Genomic DNA, 23,674 nt, shown 5'->3' on the forward strand with positions numbered 1-23,674 from the left:
TGCTACGTTGGGAGGGGGCCGCACCGCCATAATCCTCCTTCCCCCTCCGAGATCGGAAGCGGGCATGCTGCCTCCTCAATACATGTGGACACAAGGAGCCACCTGGGGGGGCCCAGACAAATGTGTCGCTCCAGTCAGCGGCACCACACTGTCGCCTGTGGCGCCCAGGGCCGCTCCCACCACCACCCTAGGCTGCGAGTGCTGTTCCGGGCCTCCTGTGCACTCCGCTTCGGGTGCAAAAGCCTTGAGTCCCCACCTGGTTCTTCCGGATGCTCCGATGCCCGCGCCTCAACCTCTGGCTCTGCCTGGGGGCTCGATGGCAGGCACCACTCCGCACTGGTCTGCAATGACTGCGTGCTACGTGGTCTCCGCGTCTCTTCACCGCGGCCTCTCGCCGTGATACCAGATGCCGGGATTCCAAAATCCTGCTCGATGGAACCGGAGCCGTTGCAGTTCCTTTGGCGCTCTACTCCGGCAGCTTGATGTCTCCGGAGAGAAGGATTATTTCGGATATTCTTGTTGCCCGGATGGGAGCCCCTCTACTTTGCGGCCATCTTGGTCCGTGACCAAGCCACGCCCCTCCCCAATAACAGTCTTGACAATGAACTGTCTGTTTTGAGATATGGAACAATGAAGATTGAGTTAAGGAGCTGCAAAATTGATTACTGTTACTGAAAGTGATGACCGTGCACTGCCCCCAATTTGCATGATACTGTTCCTAACCCAGGTAAGCCCATAGCTGTAAGATGTACCCTCAGAAAGAGAGACCAAGGCTTTTACAACTCACTCCAGGTTTTGGGGTACTATCTGTTAGCTGTAGCTTCAGGACACATTTAAATCACGCCTGTAGCACGTAGCTCTTGAGATATTACCATTTTAATGTGTGGGGGTTGGCACCTGTTTTAAAATGCCAGTGCCAGTTAGGAAACTGAGTCCAGTGATTGCTCCTACTACTAAGAATCTTGACTGTGATTGGCCTGCTTTGTGATAGGAGCACCCGACATTGGTAGCCCTAATGGATGAATGATGGGACAGAGTCCCCTCCCTATATAAAGACTGTGAGACTTGCTGTGTCTGTGCCCATTACACTTTACTCTGGGGTCATGGGTGATCTGACTTTTGGACCTTGAACATTTTGGAGGCTTGAGTGGGACGTCCATTCTATTTGAAGTGAGGGGCTTTTATGTTCCTACTTTTCTATCCACCTTGTAGTTATTACTCAAGAAACTAGTGCAAATGTCAGACTGATCATATCCCAATTTGGCATGTTGTGTTCATATTTGGTCGCAGTGCAATGTCGAATGGCAGTACACCAACCTGTAGTAAACCTGACGGTAGCCAAGAACACCAGAACATACCCCCTACATAATATTAGCCACAGGGTCCCACTCAAACCTAGCATCCGAACACCAAGTGATTGCTGTGGAATGACTGCATGGAAGTTGCTCATACTCCTGTTTTTCGTACACATCTTACTTTTAAACTCTGTTCCTTTACTTCTAAATAAAAACCTATTCTCAATGGGTGTAATAGCTCGATTTTACTCTCCCTGTAGAGTTAGGTACCAAAAGGGAGTAATTTGGTTATCCCTTTGGGGTACTCTAATATTGGTGAACTTGAGTCACTAGCGGCCAAGGTCATTACTAGCAAAGTAAACACTCATTCAACTACATCTTTCTGGCAATTTCCTGTTTAAGCTGGTCTTGCTAATGGTGGAGTGGGTAGACATTTTGAAAAACTACCCTCATTGCCTTCAATAGTGTGCTGCAAACAGTAGACATTTTGGAAATGGCAATAAAGTGCAATGTGTATATTTAATCTTCCAAAGTGTTCCTTATGAGGAGGGAGAAAGAGCGTAGATACCAGCCGGAAGTAGACCTGCTGTGGCCACAGCATTGTGGAGATACTCTGTTGGAATATTTGGTTTGTCCAGGAGTATCAATCAGTCTGCCGTGAGCTGCAGTGCAGTTGTTTTGGGCGCTGCAAAAGGATTCAGATATCAGAGCCTGCTGGTCTAGACCTAAATGCATTTTTAAAACAAATGGGATCACAGACATTTACACAAATCTTTACTTAGGGTCATAGATTAAATCATGATCCTCATTAATGAGGAACATGTTGTTAACTACGCCATATTAGAGGTCTTGATGATTCGGCCAGAAAGACACTTTGAAAGCACTTCCGGTTTGTGTGTGGGACATGTGGTTACCTACGTATGTGGACAAAGGCCATATTGACTAATAATGCACTGCTGACAGCACAAACCCGCGAATGTTTGGTTTTCCATGCTTGGAAAGTTGTCACTGATGATAGCATCGTCTTTATGATAGGCCACATTGAACGATATTTAATCATAATGTCAGCCGCGGCTGTTCTAGTTAATATTCTATTCAGTAATGTCGATGAGCACTTGAAATTCATAATTGGAAATCCCTCACAGATTTATGTGGTCGACAAGATAAAACTGAGATCAATATCGATGCAGTTAAAGTGTAAAACAACTATTTCCTTTAAATACAACCCTTAGCAGCTGTTTCAGGCTTCGGATCATTTCTATGATCAGCCATTAAGCGTTTGATTAACACTTAAGGTCATTGGTGAGACAGTTTTAGGCCTTAAATTTGACAATGACGCGCATATAAAAGTAAAGTCTGTTTTAAATACTGAAGGTGACCTTAAGGTGCTATTGGATTTCGCTCTCCTGCATACTGGATAGCAGACAAGCTAAACAAGCATTGGCAACACCAATAGGTCTCGCCTTGGATAACCATCCTATAGAATTTTTATTTAACAATACAAGTATACTTATATGATTGTTATTGATTCAAAGAAAATGCACTATTGCGTTTCAGGTGCAGAGACCAGCAGATAAGGATTAAACATGCAATGATGACTAAAAAGATAAAAAGATTTAAGAAAAAAGTATTGGCAAAGTGTTGACAGACCAGCCCTGGCATTGAAGTGCGCATCTTTTTAGGCAGATGTGCACATGTGATCAGGCAAAATACTATCACTCACAGTGCAAGCTAGCCTGTGGCTGGCCAAACCAAGTGGGCTGAGTTATTGCCCAAACTGTGTGGTGTGGCGACCGAAATGTACCCGACACTTGAACAGACCAGGAAATGAAGCGGGCTGGCACGAAGCCCCTCTGTGTGTTTACTTTTTTTTGTGATTTTTTTTAATTACTTAAGGCTGCAGAGTTCGGACAGACCTAAAAAGTGACGGCTTTCAGTACCTAATTTGCAAAGTAATAAGTGCCAGGGCCCTTGTCAGGAGCTTTCACCGCCCATTGCACTACTAATGACGATACTGACTCTTTATACACGAAAAATGACTAATACCTGCCACCCAAGCTATTTTTAAAGGTTTGGGTGGCGGGTATTAGTCATTTTTAATGTATATCGAATTATTAAACAACTGTTGTTGTATTGCTCACAAAATGAAACAAACAGCCGCCCCATGTTGCTGGCGACCATATGTCCTGGTGTTGACATTTAATTGCTGGTGCCGAGCACCGGAATCCGCCGGCTCAAATGAAGCACTGGTTGCTTTCAAGTAATGGTAGGTGTTAACATGAATAATGTCTTGCTTTTTATATAGTGCTTCATATAGCAATGTGTAAGGCTTCTGAGGACTGTACGTTATAGGCATTACTATAACCCAGTCTAATTGAATGCACATTATTAAAAACAGAAGGATGGAATGCTGATTTGCTTGGATTTAGAGGTCAGACTAGGTGTCAGCAACAAGCGCTTAAATGTCTGAGCAATCTTGCATATGGAACTGCAGCATAACGAAGAGTAGTGCATATTAGTCCTAGCCAAATAATGCTAGAAATAGACCGCTAAGCCCATGTTCAACACTGGATGCTGCAGGAGGTTCAGTTTCTTGTTCTTCTTTTGTCTCGTTCAATTTCTGGGCTTGGGCTTTCACGCCGAGAACTTCATTGTTTGACCACTGCATTGGGACCACCAACACTCATTCCAGTTGACTTGCACCATGAAGGAAGCTTGTGTCTCTGTACGTTGAGCACTACTGCACTATTGCAACCACTGTATACCGATCACAAAGTTGCGGTTACTTCTGGCTGTAGCCGTGCAAGCATTCTGTGATCAAAAAAGGATGAAATTTATCCCTGCAGATAATTATAGAGATTCTTGCAAGACGTCTGGTTTCTGGATACAATTACACAGGACAATAAACCTGCATTTAAAGGAAGCAATACAATAGTAAAAAGTAAATGTTCATCAGCATCCCTTCACTAGAAATAGATGGCAACCAAAGGGCAGGATTGAAGTTTTATTTGTATTTATTTAATCTTTTAAAGCACATTTGACTTGACAATTAAGAAGAAAATCATTTAAATAGCATTTATTGATAAATGTTTATTAATCCGCATAGGTTAACATACACCATTTTACATACTTAATCATATTTCTGTTTGAATTAAATCGCACCTTCCATTTTGAAGTGAACTAAACATACACAGTCACTCATAAGAATCGCATTGCAGAATAGCGTTCTGTGTAATCCCAGCACATTTATTATCGATCATTTTACAAACTGGCAAAACCAAGCTGGCCATTCCTTTTCCAGAAATATTTTTTGTCTTAATGAAATATCTGTGCTGGTGAATCCATGATACAGGATGGCTTTTCTTTCATATTGGATGAAAGGATCTATAAGCGGGTCACTCTCATTTGTCCTTCCTTTTCTCCTACCAGAGGTCATCCTTCATTGACTTGGAAAGAAGAGATCCACCTGTACCGTATTCTCCTTTATTTCCGACTTCCTTTTGTTGTATCTCTTCTTATTCTATTGTCCCTCTCTGCATGCTCTTCCTCGCCATCCTCTGCTGCCTCGTCTGCACTCCCTGCTCTAGATATCTGACATATTTCCTTTTCTTCATTCTTCTTTATTCATCTCCAGCCTCTTCTGCACGTTCCTTCGTCAGTATTCCTCTATCCTTCCTTAGCTACTCCCTTTACCCCATAACCTCTTCCCTGTGTTGTCCTATGTCTTCTGTTCTCTCTTCCTTCTAGCTCTTTTTCTTTTGCTCTTTACTGTTTGAGACTTGGTAGGCAGTGCAAAAGAGGTAATCCCAACTGGATTGTCTATTTTTTTGTTTTTTCAAAAACCTCTTTTACTATTCTTATTTTTGTAAATTTCTCCTCCAATTCATGTTACTTAAGGAATTGTAAAGCATTTTTTCTACTCTTTGCATAATTATTTTAACTCAGACCTAGAATTTGACCACCGGTCAAATACATGTTTTTGACAAAGTACATAAGATTTTTATCTGAAACCATGGTCTCCAATTGGACATTTACCATGTTGGGGTTTTGTATGTCTGGTTTCGTTAGATCACGTTTCTCCTAAATTGTTATTCACTAGTTAAGTTGCAGTTCCCAGAATAGATGACAGTTTAACTAATAAACACACATCCTACTGCAAGCTATTCATAATCACATCTTCATGTTTCCTCAGTGCTGGTGTTTACCAAACTTTGCAGCAGGCTCGGCAGCAATGTTAGCCCTGCTTCCAACAACTACAATATTATTTCTATTGTACAGTGACCCAACCATAATATATAATTTTCTTCACAAATATTTCGTTTTTAAGATATTGCATATCATTCGTTCCCTTATATAGATTTATTTTGATTTTGTCTGTAAAGTGCACATGTAACTCCAAAAGGAGGAACGCTGACCATAGCAACAGGGTACATAATAAAACAAGCATTGTTAAAGTTAGAGCTATTGGCATTGCTCATGACATTATTTTTGTTTGTTTTTAAAACATTTACAGAAACGGCATTGGTATTTACAATGGCAATAGCTTAATCTCTCTCAAATGCGAGACCTATTGCATTTGCACCCACACACAGAGCCACACACACAAAGCCACCCACACACACACAGCCACCCACACAGAGCCACCTACACAGAGCTATTCACATAGAGCAACCCACACACGCTGCTGCTGTGTCACAGATAATAAAGTGTCATATTTTTTCCCGGCACTATGACTGTTGTGAGAGGAAATTCACCGCGTGCACAGTGTGGGAATATGTGATCCACTTGTCAAAGGGACACCGTTTTAAGATTGTTTGTGAACCTTTTACTGTCAACAAATTAACATTATTATTGAAAGATGTATTAGATTAATTTTGCTTTAAAAAATAAAAATAAAGTATTGCTGACTAATATAGCTGGGGAACATCCTTTTTCCACGCAAATGCGGGGCCCTGTTACACGTTCCCCCAAAGTGTATGGTTTTGAGTTCCTCGACCAGTACCCCCTTAACTGGTACTGGCATTTCGGAAACCGCCACACGGTTGTGGTGGCTGGAGAGGGGGGAGGGGTTGTTGCTCTCTGATCTGTACACGCTTTTAGCCCCTAGGTGACCAAACTTGGTGGCTTAAACTGAACCCAGCTCTTCTATGAGAGGATAGACGCCATTGCACGAGGAGCGAGACACGCCTGTCAGTGGGGCTGACCCCCACGAGCGGGGCCTGGCAAGGACCAGCAGGAACCGAGAGAGAGATTGAAAGTGGAGGGGATGAGGTCCGTCGACTAGACTGCCGACTTTGGTGTTGGAAACCAGGGTTTGAGCCTCGGGGTCGCGTCCACATCCTGTGATTCTGGGCAAATCACTTAATCTCCCCGTGCCTGAATGTGTAATGTAAATACGGTGCTCGTGTAAAGCGCTCCAATACCTTTGGGTCGAGTTCGCGCTCTATAAATATGCAAAAAAAAAAAAAGTGGAAGATGTCTGGGGAATGTGTGGACGACGGGGAAGCGGTCAGGCTGGGAGGGAGGGTAACAGAGCAGGGGCGACTGGGGGCGGTGGAGAGAGGCTGGGAAGAGGATGGGAGAGAGATCTGTGGACTGCGGTGAGAGGATGGGTGAGAGATCTGAGGTCTGTGGACTGAGGCAGAAGACGAGGGGTTGAGTAGACAGACACCGAGTGAGATGTGAAAGAGGTCGACAGGCTCCGGAGGTGCGAATCGGGGCGGAAGATCTACCGACTGTGGAGCGAGAATGGAAGGGAGAGATCTGCGGTCTGTGAGCAGAGGCAGATGATGGGCTGAGAGAGATCCTGAGTGAGAAGAGAGACCGGCGGGCTCCGGAGTGGCTTGTCAGGGGAGGGAAGGAGATCTGTGGACTGTGGAGAGAGGCTGAGAAGAGGATGGGTGAGATATCTGTGGTCTGTTGTCTGAGCACAGAGTTAGTGAGAAGAGGCTGGAAAGGAGATCAGGAGGATCCCATTGAAGAGGATGGGAGGGAGATCTGCTGTGGGCAATGAGGGGAGATGAGTACAGAGTTAGTGAGAAGAGAGGCTACCAGAGAACAGCAGGCGGGAAGGTCTGGGGTCTGCCGAGGGACGGAAAAGGGTGTGTGACTGGGAACTGCAAATTGTGGACAATAGAAGCGGTGGTCTGCGGACAGTGGAAGCCGCCGGCTGAGCAACAGATACAGGACTGGAGCGGCAGCACAAAATTAAAAACAACAGCCCCTATAATTAGGAGGTTGTTGTGGGTGGTGGCGGGCCGCTTTCACTTACCCATGTGTTAGCGTGACCTCGACGTTCTCAAGCCGGGCTTCGGCACAGTGGGCTTCGGCTCGATCAACTGTGCGCCCGTCCTGTGACCGAGGGAGCCGCCATGAGAACAGAACCAAAGCACTCCCCGCCAACAAAAGGACATGAATAGTGTTCTCCAAAGCCACCTATTTTTTTGTGTGCATATTTATATAGCACGAACTCGACCCGAAGGATCAACAAGCGCAGCCTTCGGTAGCCGAGACCTAATAAACACGAGAAGGTCCCTGTAAAAAAAAAAAAACACGCCCACCAGTGTAAAAGGGACGGGCTCAAAAAAGAGAAAGAAGCGAAAAAACACACCCCCGAATCCAAAAAAGACGGGGCTTGTTTCGACAGACAAAGCTCTTCTCCAATGGCTGACCAGCATTTAAGAGGCCAGCCAATGGAGAAGAGGGGCGGGTTCAAGCCCCACTACTGAAAAATATTCAATCTCGCCAGCGAGACTGCGCAAGCGCAGCCTTCGCTAGCCGAGATGTAAAAATAAAGATACTCCGACATGTTGGTATTTTTATAGTATGAGCGGAGGGGAATAAATGATCAAATAAAATACTTAGCAGGATCAGAAACGCAGCACGATAGTGGTGTATGGCGGGAGGCAAGGGATCCATCCTAGGATGGTTTGAAGAATATGAAGAGGTAAGAATTGAGACCTTTTTGGATTGTACCAATGGAAGAACAAGTCTAAGGTGCAAGAGGATGTCATTTCAAAGTCTCGATCTTTGTATTTCCAGCCTGGCGAGGGAGGTACTCCTTGAAGTGTGGGTGCCAGGGGACACATTTTATCTAAAAGCAAGTCTTTAAGTGCCATAGAGATTACACAACAAACATTGATGTGGATTTTGGTAGGGCGAGAGAGTCAATTCAGGTAGGGAAGACCCATATAATGGAAAACCCTTCAGAAATAGTGAAGGTTTTGGTAAGCCTAAAGGATGGAGTAACATTTGGATTAGGTTAGATTTATGGAAGGTTTAGGAACTGGACTGGGTCAACAGTTGGTGTAAGGATCAGGCTACAACGTATAATTAGTTTAGAAGGTGTTTTAAAAAAAACAATTTAAAAATATACAAAATTATATTTGAATGAAGCTCAGTTTCGTTGGCAATACAGTTTTTTCCATGAAAATAATGTTGTACCACTTTAAAATAAAATGTTCTAAAGTAATAATGTAAGATACTGCTAAGAGTTACTTTTTCATAAGGAAATGTATGCCCTCGGAATAAAATAGAATTTCTCCGAGATAGACATACATGAAGTTGATTCAGGTTGGGGTACTTACAGGGCTTTACTGGCGAAAAAATCTGGCGATTCATGGTTCATCTTTGAAATGCTCCCCTTTCGCAAATAATTGTTCAAGTTAAATTTTAAGATAAGTTTACGCATTACCACATTTGCCACATTGTAAATATTTGCTTATTGAGTAACAGAGGGCTAGAGCAGCTCTTCGATACTCAAAGGCATCTTATAATTTACTGCAGAGGAATGCGTTGTGAATATGCACATACTCAAAAATGATTTAAAATTAAAAGCTGCAGTGGCAAAGCTAGTGAACATTCTCACACTAACATTTTACAACAGATTCTAAGATAAAGGTGCAATCCTACCTTTGCCCATGCATGTACTATCAAATAGAATAATTCCATGCATATGTTTGCTTAGCCAAAGCTAAAACATTTTTTTTTAAAGTACAAAAACTGGATAGAACTTTAAAGTTTAACATATTTTCTGTTTGTTGCTTTAAAAGAAAGGTTAGTATACAAAAATACACTGCTTGCTTTTGCTGCTTGCTATATGGGCACATGCAGTGGAATTCTTTATTATTTTTAAGAGTCTGCTTTGTCTTTCAGATAATCACAAGGATTGCACTGGTGTGACGATACAATTAACAATGGAAAAGTAAGCACTCTTCACGTTCTTGTTACATTTATAAGCAATATTGATGTTTCGATAAATAGCCCTTTTGCAGTGGTGGCTGGCATGTACCGTGGGTGAGGGGGGTGGGGGCCACAAACAAATAAATTATAATAAAAATAAACTTACCTTCCTTTCTTCACATTGCGACGTCCTCCTTCCTCGGGTGTCTTCTGTAAGCGCATGAAAATGGAAATGTCCTCATGATTTACTGTTGTGAAATATGTAGTCTTTTTGACTCACCTAAGCATTTCGGTTATCCCATTTATTGCAGATGTTTTTATTAGTTTCTTTAATTCAAGAGCTACTAGTGTGGTTATCTATATTTACAGTGTTCACTAACTAGGGATCTTTGCTTGATTTGCTGTGGCAGGTGAAGTAAAAGATATTTGTATTCGAGATATGTAATGCGTAGTTTAAGATGGCATGTAAGAAAAACCTGTGCTTTATTAAATATAAAAAATAAACACAGTTAATGTTATTGGTTACAGATTTTACATCAGCCTCTGAAACCAAGTACAGTTTATACAGGATGGAAAAACATTACCAGGGAATTCATTTTTCCTGCTTGTGGTAAAATCAGATGTGATAATAAGGTTATATTGGAAGCAGTCACAGTATGGGGCAAACAGGAGTGTAAGGGAGTAAGTCAGACAGAGGGTGTGAAAATGTGAAGCAATGCGGATTTGGGCTGCTTGAGCAAAGGGCGTTTACAAAGGTGAGACCGAGCGGGTGGAGGTGGAGCAGTGTATATAGGAGGAAATGAGGAAAATGTGTGTGCAGCACTGAGGCTTGGGGGTGAGGAGGTTAAGCAGATGGATTGTAAGTGGGAGAGGCATTTGGGGGATGCAGAGGTGTGAGCAGGCGAAGACGATGTGAGGATACAAGACAAATGCTGGGTAAGGTAATCATAGGTAGGTTTGTAAAGTGTGCCGTTCATTTCCACAGTCAATTAGATATGTTCGTGACAACTAACCAGCATGACAACATTTTTCTGGAGACCTGCAAGCTACCTACAAGAGCAATGTGTTTATTTTCAATCTAAAAGCTAAGCGGTCCACCGTCTGCCTGACATGATGGGCGAGAGAATTCCATACCAGTTAGCTGAGCTGGAAATGGTCATGCTCCACATCTCCTCATTTTGTGCCTGGGTGCATTCATAGTTCTTTAACACAAGACCAAACAGAGTGTTAAAATATACACCTCTGGATAAGGAACTTGGGTCCTGATATGAATGGCCCGATGAATCAAGGACATTGATGTAAGAGTAAGTCACTGAGACAGAAAAGGCCAGTGGAGAGTGAAATGCTTTTGTCACATGGTCCCGCCCTTTCACACTCATTAGGATATATGTTCACCAATCTGTCGGTTCAGTGCAAGGTATTTTGGGATGCTGTTGTCATTCGAAATACTGAATGGACCACCCATATTAGACAACAGACATCGTTTGCACCTGATGTGCATGATAAGAAACGCGTTACTTACCTGTAACAGCAGTTATCCAGTATTGGTGTCTTTCATAGATTCACATGCCTGAATCATTCCCCGTCGTCGAGACGGGAGCCTCCGGTACATAGAAAAGTAATGTCCTATAGACATACATAGAGAAAAATAGGCCTAAGGGACTCCCCTTAGTAGCCTATCCTTGTCCTTATGTAAAAAGGACCAAACTCTTAGAGCCAGCCAATCAGCTATCACCTCCCTCTAGAACCTTCCTGACAGGAGCCTCAGTCCCTCAGATTTTCGTACGCACCAAGCTAGGTAGGCGTAATACAGTTAGAGAGAGACGTGAGTCCTTCCAGGGGAGGCGGGAGGGTTGCATGTGAATCTATGAAAGACACCAATACTGGATAACTGCTGTTACAGGTAAGTAACGCGTTTCTTATCCAGTATTAGGGGTGTCTTTCATAGATTCACATGCCTGAATCAGAGTAGTCAGCAATACATTATGCACATTTCTGATGTAATCATGCCATATAGCCATTTTAGATAATACACATATTACCATGCGAGTTTGAAACGTTGGCATACATCAATATATCATAGCAGCAAGAGATGTGCATACCAGGATGGCGGGATGTTGGAAGGCTCACCTCACTGGAATAGATGGCGAAGCACCGCCTGGCCCACTGCTGCATCCTTCATAAGTTCAGCATCCAGGCAGTAGTGTCTCGAGAAGGTGTGCGGTGACTTCCACGTCGCCGCTCTACATATGTCCAAAATCGGCACTCCAGCGAACAGCGCTGCTGATGTGGACATCGCTCTGGTGGAATGCGCTTCCACCCTAGCTCTCAAAGGCCGTCCGGCCCCGTCATGGCAGAATGCTATCGCTGAGGAGATCCACCTTGAGATGCTCTGTTTCGTTAGAGGCATACCCATCCTTGGCCTACTGTAGGCCACAAATAGCTGTGATGACTTCCTGAAGCTCTTTGTTTTGTCTATGTAAAACTTTAGACACCTTTTGAGGTCCAAGGAGTGTAGCGTCCTTTCTGCTGCGGTGGTAGGGTTTGCAAAGAAGGAACGTAGAACCATCGGTTCATTAAGGTGAAAGTCTGAAGGCACTTTCGGTATGAACTTGGGATTTGTCCTCAGCACCACCCTGTCCTGTTTGAACTGCATGAAGGGCTCCTGAATGGATAGAGCCTGTAGCTCGCTGACTCTCCTGGCAGATGTTAGAGCGAGCAGCAGAGCCGTTTTCCATGAGATGTACTTGATGGATGCTCGATGAATGGGCTCAAAAGGGTGCTTCATGAGTTGGTTAAGGACTAAATTGAGGTGCCATGTCGGTGGGACCCGTCTAGGTCTTGGGAAGGATCTATATAGTCTCTTTAGGAACTGCTTGATAAGCCTACAGGACCAGAGAGACGGTCCTTTGTAAGTCCTGGTGAATCGTGAAATGGCCGCCAGATGCACCTTTATGGATGCGTGCGCCAATCCTGACTGTGCCAAGTGTAGTAGATATGGCAATATCTGTTCGGGTGTGATATGGAGTGGTCTCAGGCCTTTTTCTAAACACCATGTGCAGAATCTTTTCCATTTTAGAGAGTAGGTTTTGTTGGTACTGACCGCTCTCGCTTTTGCCAGCACGTCCCTGCATTCCTGCGGGATGTTTAAATGACAGAACTCTCTGTGCTCAGGAGCCAGGCCGATAACCTGAGCGATTGCAGGTTCGGGTATTGCACCTGCCCGTTGGACATTGTCAGCAGGTTCGGGTGCTGCTTCAGACGAATCGGTGCCCTGATGGAGAGGCGATGAAGATCCGAGAACCAGTGCTGCCTCGGCCAGAACGGGGCAATTAGGATCAGGGTACAGGGCTCCGCCTTCATCTTCCTGAGGACCCTGGAAATCATCGGAAACGGCAGAAAAGCGTACGCAAATACACTGAACCAACCTATGGAAAAGGCATTTCCGAGTGACCTTGGTTGGGGACGCCAACTTGCGTAGTTTGGGCATTTGGCGTTCTCCTTGGTGGCAAACAGGTCGATTCCTGGGACTCCCCATTCTGAGAATATGTGATCCAGCGTACTCTTGTCGAGCTCCCATTCGTGGGAGAGGGATTTTTGTCTGCTTAGGGCGTCCGCAATGGTGTTGTCCTTGCCCGGGACATAGTCCACCCTGAGCGAGATCCCATGGAGTACATGCCAGTTCCAGACCTTTTGCGATTCGCGTGATACAGTGAGCGAACGCGTTCCTCCCTGTTTGTTGAGATAGTGCATCGTCGTGGTGTTGTCCGTTCTGACGAGCACCTGGGAGTTCTGGATGTGTGGTAAAAAGGCTTGTAGCGCCAGATACACAGCCCTTAGTTCCAGAAGATTGATATGGAGTTGCTTCTCCTGATCTGTCCATTTGCCGCTTACTTGGAGGTCCTGTAGGACGGCTCCCCAGCCTTCCAGGGATGCATCGGTGGTGATCACCAGCGGTGCTGCTGGAAGTAGGAATGGCAGTCCTATAGACAAATTCTTGTGATTTCTCCACCATTCCAGGCTCTTGGATATTTGCGGTGTTATCTTCACAATGTCTTCGAACGAACCTGTACTCTGTGTCCATTGGTTCGTGAGGGCTTCTTGCAATGGACGCATCCTGAGTCTGCAGTGAGGGATGAGGAGTATACAAGAAGACATCATTCCTAGGAGTGATTTGTAGGTTCAAACTCTTAGGGACTTCCTTGATGCCACAGCCGTGGCCAGAGATATTATTTTGTTTTTCCTTTCCTTTGAAGGAAATGCCCTTGCGCATTCCGTGTTCAAGGTCGCCCCGAGGAAGGTGATGTTTCTTGTTGGGGACATGCAGGATTTCTCGTGATTGAGAGTCAATCCTAGTTGTTGAAAAAGATTGGTGCAGGCGTTGGAGGATTCGGTCGCGCCTGAAGCTGAAGGTGCCTTTACCAGCCAGTCGTCGAGGTAGGGGAAGACTTGGTGACCCAATTGACGCAGGAAAGCTGCCACAGGTGAAAGGCACTTGGTGAAAATCCGCGGTGCGGATTTGAGGCCAAACGGTAGGACTTTGAATTGGCAGTGCTGTCCTGCCACCTCGAATCTCAGAAATTTCCTGTGCCCCTTGAGTATCGGAATGTGGTAGTAGGCATCCTGGAGATCCAAAGATGTCATGAAATCTCCTTTTTCTAGAATGCCTAGTATTTCTTGGATCGTCACCATCCTGAACGACTGACTCTTCAGGAAAGAGTTGAGTGCCCTGAGGTCTAGTATGGGCCTCCACTTTTTCTCCTTCTTGCGTATAAGAAAGAAGCGGGAATAGAATCCTTTCCCTCTTTGAGACGATGGAACTCGCTCGATCGCTCCTTTCTTTAACATCGCAGATATTTCTTGGAGCAGCAGTCGTAGATGTTTGTGCGGAAGCCTGCAGGGAGGGGTTGCAGGTGGGATGGTGGTGAATTCCAGGGAATGGCCGAATCTTATTAATTGGAGTACCCAGCGATCTGTGGTGATGAGATGCCAATTTTCTAGGAAATGGGTCAATTTTCCTCCAATCTTTAATGAGGGATATAGTTGCTGGACTGGCTGGAGTAATTGGTCACTGGCGTCCGCCTGTGCCCCTCTTCTGATTTTTGCCCCTGAAGTTTGATCTCCCATAAGAAGTCTGACGACCTTGTTGCTGCTTCTGTTGGTACTGGGATTTATTCTGGTAGGAATACGAGGACCTATTTTGATAAGATCCCCTGTAGGAGGACTGGCCCCTGGATTTGTTTCCTCGAAAGGACTGATTCCTTGCCTGCAAAGTACCAAGTGCTCTAGCAGTATCAGTGTCTTTCTTGATCGCTTGGAGCGCCTCGTCAATCTTGTCCCCGAAAAGGTGTTGGCCGTCGAAGGGCATGTCCAGCACCTTCGTCTGCACCTCTTGCCTGAATGATGTTGCCTTAAGCCATCCCTGACGGTGCAGGACTGCTGCCCCAGCTAGTTGTCGAAAGCCCGTCATGGCCACATCTATGGCACAATCAATGATCTCAGCTGCCGAGGTTTGGCCCTCCGTAAGCAGTGCCTTGACCTCCTCCTGAACTGTGTCTGGCAGTTCCGCTATATATGGGGCTATATCTTCCCAAAGCTGGCGGTTATAACGCCCTAACAGGGCTATGGAGTTGGCCACCTTGATGGTCATGGACGATGTCGTAGTAAACCTTTTACCGATTGTGTCCAACTTCCTGCCTTCCCTGTCTGGTGGGGCTGACAGAGGAGAGGAAGGGTTGCGAGAATTCTTTTGGGCCGCCTGGGTTACGACCGAATCCGGTTTCGGGTGCCCATTAAGGCAAGCTGGCGCCGTGGTTGGAGCCTTGTATTTTTTATCCAGGCGTGGAACAACCGCAGGTACAGAGGCCGGCGTCAGCATCAGTTTCTTTCCCTGGTCCCAGAGAAAGTCTATTATTGGGATCGACTTCGTTGTCTTCTTTGTTTGCTCCTTGAAGTCATGTAAGAAGCACTCAGTCTCAGTCGATTCCATCACCATATGAAATCGCTTCGCTGCTCTTTCAACTATTCTATGGAAACCGCCAATGTCCACTGGCGGTGAATCTGCTTGGCGCGGTTGCGGTGAAGCTGGGGAAGATGCCACATACTCTTCCTCCTCATCGTGATCCGTGTGGTCTTCTTGGACTTCCCCCTCTTCCATTTCTTCAGCCTCCTCCTCTGATGATTCTATCACCTGAGGTGGCACTTTCTCATGGCGGACCTGAGTAGTTGGCCGTGTCTGTTTTGGGGCTGCCGCTGGTGTATTTGTAGTAGGCGTCGGGCCCCCTGTCTCAATTGCCGGTGATTCCGGGAAACGCTGTTTGTAGTCCTGGATAAGGTATTTGAGGTCATTCACAATTGAAACGGGAAGGCATACCATCGGGGTGACCTCCGTGCGAACCTGAGCTCGGAAAGGGTGTTCCTGGTAGCTCATCTCCTCCTGTTCTTCGTCCGTGCTCTGACATTTCACATGAAGTTCTGAAGGGGAAGTAGCCTGATCCAGGAGTTCTTCTCCAGATTCCTCACTCTGGAGAATCTCCGTAGGCAAATGAGTTTGCACCTTACTTGGTGACGTTGTCTCTGGTGTAATCTGCTTCTTGGTCAGTTTGCCAGACACAGAATCTTTTGCAGGATCCCCTGCCGTCGTCCTTGGCGTTGTCGACGGTGGTAGGGTCATAGACGACGTTTCTATCTGCTTGGATTTCTTCCATGGCTCAGTAATGACCAAGGTCGACGACGATTCCCCTGTCGACGATACCCTGGTCGACGGCATGACCTTCGTCGACGGTGCCCCCGTAGACGATATTTTCTTCGTCGACGATGCGCTCGTCGACGATGCGCTCGTTGACGATTCATTCGTCGTCGACGCCTTCGTCGTCGACATCTTCGTCTTCGACGTCTTCGTCGTCAACCCTCCCGTCGACGGGGGGGCTCTTCATCGATGATGTCGTCGTCGACGGGGCAATCTTCGTCGTCGACGAGCTTTTGGACGTCGACGACGGCTTTAGCAGTATTATAGATGGAATAGGTTTACCTGCTGACGACGATGAAGGCGTGGTCGTCGTCGACGATGAGACTGACGACGCTGTCGTCGTTGACACAGTTGTCGTCGCTGTGGAGACATAAAGTGGCGCCCCAACTCTTTTTTGCGCTGATGAGGATGTCGCAAGTTTGCTGGCCGACTGGGTAGGCTTCTTAAAAGCCTGAGAATCCTTTTCAGACACTGAAGATTTTGACGATCTTGCCTCTGAAGACTTCTTTTGTGCCTTCATAGGAGGAGTGTCTGAGGGGCCAGGAGACGCCACTCTTGGCCTCTTCAGGGAGACTTCAGAGGTCCTTGAAAAGCTTCCCTCTGAGGATACCACACTCTCCCTCTCCTTAAGCCTGTCCAGCCAGATGAGCAGGCGACCTTCTCTGTCCCTCAAGGTCTTGTGAGGGAAAGACCTACATATCTTACAGTCTTTAGGTATGTGGTCAGGATAAAGGCAATATAGGCAGAGGTCATGCTTGTCATCCACATGTAGCCTTTTCTTCCCACATGAAGAGCAGGCCCTGAAAAGGGCTTTCTTCTGGGATTCAGACATGCCAGAATTTTTAAGAAATAAATCACTCACTGCAGTGATAAGTGGCTTGAAGTAATCCTGTTCAAGTTTTTGAAGAAAGAACTCACTTTTAAAAGTGAACAAGTTGGTTTTGAAGAGATCCTGAGGAGAACTCAGGCTGGAGACTCCCTAGCACAACGTGCGGTAGAAAATCTGAGGGACTGAGGCTCCTGTCAGGAAGGTTCTAGAGGGAGATGATAGCTGATTGGCTGGCTCTTAGAGTTTGGTCCTTTTTACATAAGGACAAGGATAGGCTACTAAGGGGAGGCCCTTAGGCCTATTTTTCTCTATGTATGTCTATAGGACATTACTTTTCTATGTACTGGAGGCTCCCGTCTCGACGACGGGGAATGATTCAGGCATGTGAATCTATGAAAGACACCCCTAATACTGGATAAAAGGCATTACTTCCAAGCAAAGACATCTGTGCTGCCATTGTAATTCCAGCATCTATTATGAACCTAATATTTTCCACCTGCCCTGTAGGGGTTTCAGAGATTGCCATCTCTATAAGCAAGATACATTTTGGTCATAAAGATGGGACGCCCCTTCCCCCCATAATCTCTCTTTTATTCGTATTTATGTTGAAGTAGTTGTCCATGGCCAGAAAGCAGAAAGAAACCTATTGTCTGTCTCTTCACCATTAATTATCATCTTCATAGTTCGAAATGTGTATTTGGGGCACTCCACAACATTGCATCTGGTTTGGGGGGAGGGGGGTGTTTGAAAGAGCTAATGTTTGCCATCTCTCTTGAATGAAGGATCCAGAGCGTGGTAGCGCACTGGTTTGGAGTCTTTGCTTCTGGAGGCATTCATGGAGAGTAGATTTATCAATTGCATCAAAGCAGCTGATGGAACTAAAATCACTCCATTCCACAGACACCTGTCTCTAGACTCAGATCATCAATGATTCCGGCAACAACATGTTCTGTGCCGGCATTAATGGCTTGAATAAATTGCTTAAGTAGGGAGGTGACCGTAGCTGTCCATAAACCATTTGTTCTAGCAGCTTGGATGGGTTTAGGAAGGTTCAACATTGGGCTATAGCTTAGGTCAAGATAATCCACCTGGGATAAGTGGTGGTGTTACAGGGGCTTTCTTCAAACTTAATAGAAGCATGCCTGCGATTAGTGGATCATTGATGATCATCATTACGTTTATCCAAGTGTCTGGCAAAGCCTTCATTTTCCCAGTACCACTCCCAGCGTGGGCTGCGAGCTCATTATTCAATGAATATAAAGTCTTACTCACAAAGCTGAAAACGTGACTGGGTCTACAGGTGATATCAGTCTAGAACTGGTCTTGCTGTCTCTGCCCATGAGATTGGAAAATGAGAGTGAAGATGTGTCTGTCTTTTAAATACCTACATAAATTGTTTTAACTTTTTGTTCTGAGTAAACGACGTTTGCAGTATCATAGCAGAAGTCTTGTAAGGTAGAGGTTCTAGATTTATTGGCAAGGGTTTTTCACAGGTCTTCTCGTAGTATTCACTCTTCCGTGTAATTAGATGACTAGTTTAATCCCCCTGCTTGTGTTCTCTTTAATAATACGATGTTTACCAATCCGGAAATCCATTTCCTGTTTTAGTGTTTCTCCATGTGTATATAGTCCTGTCTCTCTAATTTCTACTTCAGTGTTTCACATTTTATTATTTTAAGGATGATTTCTAAATATTGGCTTAACTTTTTCTGAAGCACCGAAATACTTTCCGTTTATTAATACATTTTTACAGACCTGATGGACTGGGTTGTTGTTTCACATTGTGTGATACTGGAGTCAGATCTGGTGATGGTGATGTTTTGGAGGGCTGTCACTTTGGACTATTGTTCACCAAATCAATGCAATGTGTGGCATTCAGTGTGTGTCACTCAAGTTACTTGTTGGTGCAACCGTATTATGTATATTAGAAAGTCATTGAGAAGGTTGTCAACCGGCAACTGACCTCCTTCCTCCAAGAGAACAACATCCTGGACCCGTCCCAATCTGGATTCCGCAGCAACCACAGCACCGAAAAAGACCTCATCGCCACCAACGACGACATCAGGACCATGCTGGACAACAGAGAAACCGCGGCCCTCATCCTCCTGGACCTTTCGGCCACCTTCAAAACCGTCTGCCACCATACCCTCCGCACACGCCTCCACAATGAAGGGATCTGCGACAAAGCCCTGGACTGGACCACCTCCTCACCTCCTTCCTCACCGGCAGAACCCAGAGTGTCTGCCTCCCCCATTCCATTCTAAAGACATCAAGATCATCTGCGGCGTACCCAAATGGATCGTCCCTCCGCCCGACACTCTTCAACGTCTACATGACATGACCTCAACATCATCTCATACGCCGACGACACCCAGCTGATCCTCTCCCTCACCAAGGCACCCACCACCGCCAAATCCAACCTCCACGAAGGAAAGAAGGCCATCGCCAAATGGATGATGAACAGCCATCTGAAACTGAACTCGGACAAGACGGAGGTCCTCATCATCGGACCCACCCCCTCCACCTGGGACGGCTCATGGTGGCCGGCAGCACTGGGAGCTGCACCGACACCCACTGACCACGCACGCAACATGCGGGTCGTCCTGGACTCAGCGTTGTCAATGACACAGCAAGTAAACGCCATCTCCTCCTCCTGCTTTAACACTCTCTGCATGCTCCGCAAGATCTACAGATGGATCCCCACCGGAACCAGAAGGACGGTCACCCAGGGTCTCAGCAGCTGGCTGGACTACGGCAATGCTGTCTTCGCAGGAACCTCAGCCAAACTCCAGAAACGACAACAACGCATACAGAATGCCTCTGCACGGCTCATCCTCCCCCTTCCCCGCCACAGCCACATCACAGCCCACCTGAAAGACCTGCATTGGCTCCCCCGTCAACAAGAGGATCACCTTCAAGCTCCTCACCCACGCTCACAAAACACTCCACAACACCGGACCAGCGTACCTCAACGAACGACTCACCCTGTACAACCCAAACCGCCAGCTTCGCTCTGCTGACCTCGCCACCGTCCCCCGCATCCGATGAGTGACCGCCGGCGGCAGATCAATCTCCCACCTTGCTGCAAAAACCTGGAACACCCTCCCCATCCGCCTGCGACAGACCCAGGATCTGCTGGCCTTCAGCAGACTCCTTAAGACCTGGCTGTTCGAGCAGTAGCAGCACCCTTCCCCCCCCCCCCCCCCCCCCCAGCGCCATGAGAACCTCACGGGTGAGTAGTGCGCTCTACAAATGCATTGATTGATACTTGGTGTACTCTCTACCTAACAAATGCAGTTCGTTAGGTAGAAACTGACCTAGTTTATCCTGCTTCACCCGCATTAAATGTAACTATTTTTTTCTGATCCTTTAGTTCTTTGCCAATGGATATACTCAGCAATTCGTCTTTGCTTTCTCTGTTATTGCCATCCAGCTGAATTTGGCCTGAAACAGTAGCACAGTTTCTTCACTCAAATAAATACACGTATCTTTCCAAATATTAGGGAGTAGTTCTTGCTTTTAAGAGACATAAAGGGAAAATATTTCAGAACAGACAGGAGAAAGGCTTGGCTGGTTCATCCAGCAGGACTGTTTTCAATTAGCAATGCAATGTTTTGAGCATATTTGTATTAATTGGGAATGTTATCACTCGGGTAAATGTCACACTATATATGCATTTATCCTACAAAAATCACGTGGCAATAGTAAACGGAGCCAAGTGAAGTTTTTTCTTTTTCTCTTAATGAGCTGTCCAGTCCTCGGTTGAATTCTCTTTGGCGGGTTGTATGTCAAAATATGTAATACCATAATATGGTTGGCAAAATATTGAGAAGGCAATTGCATATAGGTACCTATAGATGTGCTATTCTTAACTCCACATCTTTAGACCTTACTCTTCATATATGTAACATCAAGGTACATATATATATCAATTGAGCCTATATGTTCTTACCTTGTCAGTATTTTGGGCCGCAATATTTTTCCTATGATACTATTGTGAAATGATAATTTGGTAGGGGGAATACCCTTTACAACACACCGAAAGGGACACTATTGCGTCCCCTTCATCCAGGTCAGGCCAGATTCCAGTTAAACCATGGAAAAAGAGCATTGACAATGCCAATAGAAGTTCCTCATCAGTCACCAGTGAGTTTAGACACGCAATCAGTCATGGTACATGCCCTCTTACTCATTCTCGCTCGCAGCCACCTACACAACCACAATAAAACACACACACAGTAACTCAACGAGCAGAAGCAGAATAATTTTAAAGAATAACAATAGAAAAAAGAAAACATGCCTCTACCTAAACGTGCCAGATGGATTCCTGCAATGAGAAATAAAATTAAGCATAACAGCTGGCTTTCGTCTTGCATTTGTATTCTATAGAGTGTATCATTGTTCGAGAATTCTAACATGACTGACATGTTTAGAAGCAATGCTATGGACAATACCATTTCACGAAGGCCATCTGGTTTAGAAGCAGTGGCACAAAGGATATGGCGCACTGCACATTAAGTGAATAATCCAGTCTGGCTAGCTGTTGTACGTGTTTAAAAAAACAAACAAACAAAAAAAAGGTGCAAGAACGGAAAGGGACACATGAAACGCAGAAACTAATTCAGGCCTGCTTAACTGAGTATAGGTAGAAAGCAACCAGTTATTAATTCATAACATTACAAAAATGTACAAAGTTACAGTTGGCAAAACAATGTACGTTCTCTCCTATGATGGTTTACCAGGGATTATTATACTGCAAATCTTCTACTCCCATGTTATGACTGGGCATTCAACTCATAAACCCTTGCCTACTATGGTAAATTATGAGATTTCAGAAAGTAAAATACGTGTCTACAGCTTTTAACAAAGTGTATTAACAATCCACCTTTGAATGAATTAATGAAACAAGTTTCATATAGGGCACAACCACTCCAAAGAGTGTCTTGGTGCTAATGCAAGGTATAAAATGATTCATTTATATACTGGCTTTATCATTTCCTTTTCACAGTAAGGATGTCAGGCCTACTGCCTTTTTCAATCATTTTCACCCTTCAACTCCAAACACAGAAAATCATCTGTGGCGTCCCTCAGGAATCTTCCCTCAGCCACATCGTGTTCAACACCTACATGACCCCTGGTCAACATTGTCAGAACACATGGACTGAATATAATTTACTACCCCGACGATACCCAACTGATCCTCTTGCTATCAGAAGAGTTCCACTACGAGGGATAACTTCCAAAAGTGCATGAAAGACAACTGCCTGAAACTCAACACTGACAAAAAGGAAGTACGGATCTTCAGGAAAAACACCTCCCTATGAAACAACTCCTGGTGGCCCTCCCAACTAGAACCACCACCCAAGCAGACAACCCATGCACGCAAACTCTGCATCATACTGGACAGCAAGCTCACAGTGAAAAACCAGATCAATACTGTCACGTCCTCACCCTTTGCATTCTCTATAGGAATTTAAAATGGCTCCCGGTCAACACCAGACAAACTGGCACCAGCAGACTGGACTATGGCAACGCACTCTACGCAGGAATCACCTCACACCTCCTGAAGAGACTACAGATCATGCAGAATTCCACAGCCAGAGTCATCCTCGGCCTCCCCAAACAGACCCACATCACCAACCACCTGAGAAAATTCAACTAGCTCCCCATTCAGAAGAGATGCCACTTTAAGATGCTGATCCACACGTACAAGGCCCTGCACAACCAAGGACCTCAACCACCGCCTGAACTTCTACCAACCCACCAGACACCTTGTCTCTGCCTCCTGTCACTTCGCTCACACCCCTCGCATACGCCAAAGCTACAGTAGAAGTCGTTCTTTCTCCTACCTGGCAGCCAGATCCTGGAACCTCCCTCTTCACCTACCAATCTCTCCCTCCCTGCTGGAATTCGAGAAAAGGATCTAAGGCATGGATGTTCAACTGAGCCTCATCAGCAGGATCTTCAGTGCCTGGATACCTTCACGGGTGATTAACCGTGCTATACAAATCCGGTTTGTTGTTGTTATCGTAAACAGACCTGGCCTATTGCCTTGATCACTGGCTTGTCCCCAAAGTACCTCAGACCTGCGTAGCATAGGTTTTCCCATAATGCAGAATGCGCAATACATACTGTTTCTTTTTTCACTGGAAGCACCCAACTTCTGCCCACTCAAATGTTGTACTAAAGATGCTCAACTTATGGTTCTTATGGGTCTAGCCAAAGCCTCTTTCTCGCTGATGCTTACAATGTAGCACATAAGGTCTAGCACTAGCTGTGCTGTCAAGCCAGACCTAAAAAGTTTAATTAGAACACTTAAATTAAGGAACCACTAATAATTTAATAATATAACATGAAAGAATAATAAATAGAATTATTTGTGGGGACCAGGCTCATTGTCCCTCCCCATTTCTTGGTACCTATGTTCATAAATGATGGTGAAAGACTTTTATGCTCAGTCACTTACAGCTTGAAATTTGACACCGTGATGAGGCTGTAAGGAAACTAAAAAACAGCAGAAGTTGCTTTAAATTCCACACTCTCACCACCACCCATATCATTGATCATAATATTTAAGTAGTTCAGGCCGATGATTGATAGAGTTTAAGTGAGGTGAGACTG

The 23,674-nt window shown here is 45.4% G+C and overlaps 1 protein-coding gene across 9 annotated transcripts in view; it reads left to right on the plus strand.

Moving 5' to 3' along the window:
- PAM (peptidylglycine alpha-amidating monooxygenase) overlaps positions 1 to 23,674 on the plus strand; it is a 1,234,044-nt gene that overhangs the window by 789,019 nt on the left and 421,351 nt on the right. For all 9 annotated transcript variants that reach the window (XM_085632559.1, XM_085632564.1, XM_085632562.1 and 6 more), the window contains one exon: positions 9,450 to 9,498. In XM_085632559.1, coding sequence (XP_085488685.1) covers positions 9,450 to 9,498 — 49 coding nt within the window. The remainder of the gene's footprint in view (positions 1 to 9,449; positions 9,499 to 23,674) is intronic.

Source organism: Triturus cristatus, chromosome 2_1 (assembly GCF_964204655.1).
Source record: "Triturus cristatus chromosome 2_1, aTriCri1.1, whole genome shotgun sequence".
Classification (NCBI taxonomy): Eukaryota; Metazoa; Chordata; class Amphibia; order Caudata; family Salamandridae; genus Triturus; species Triturus cristatus.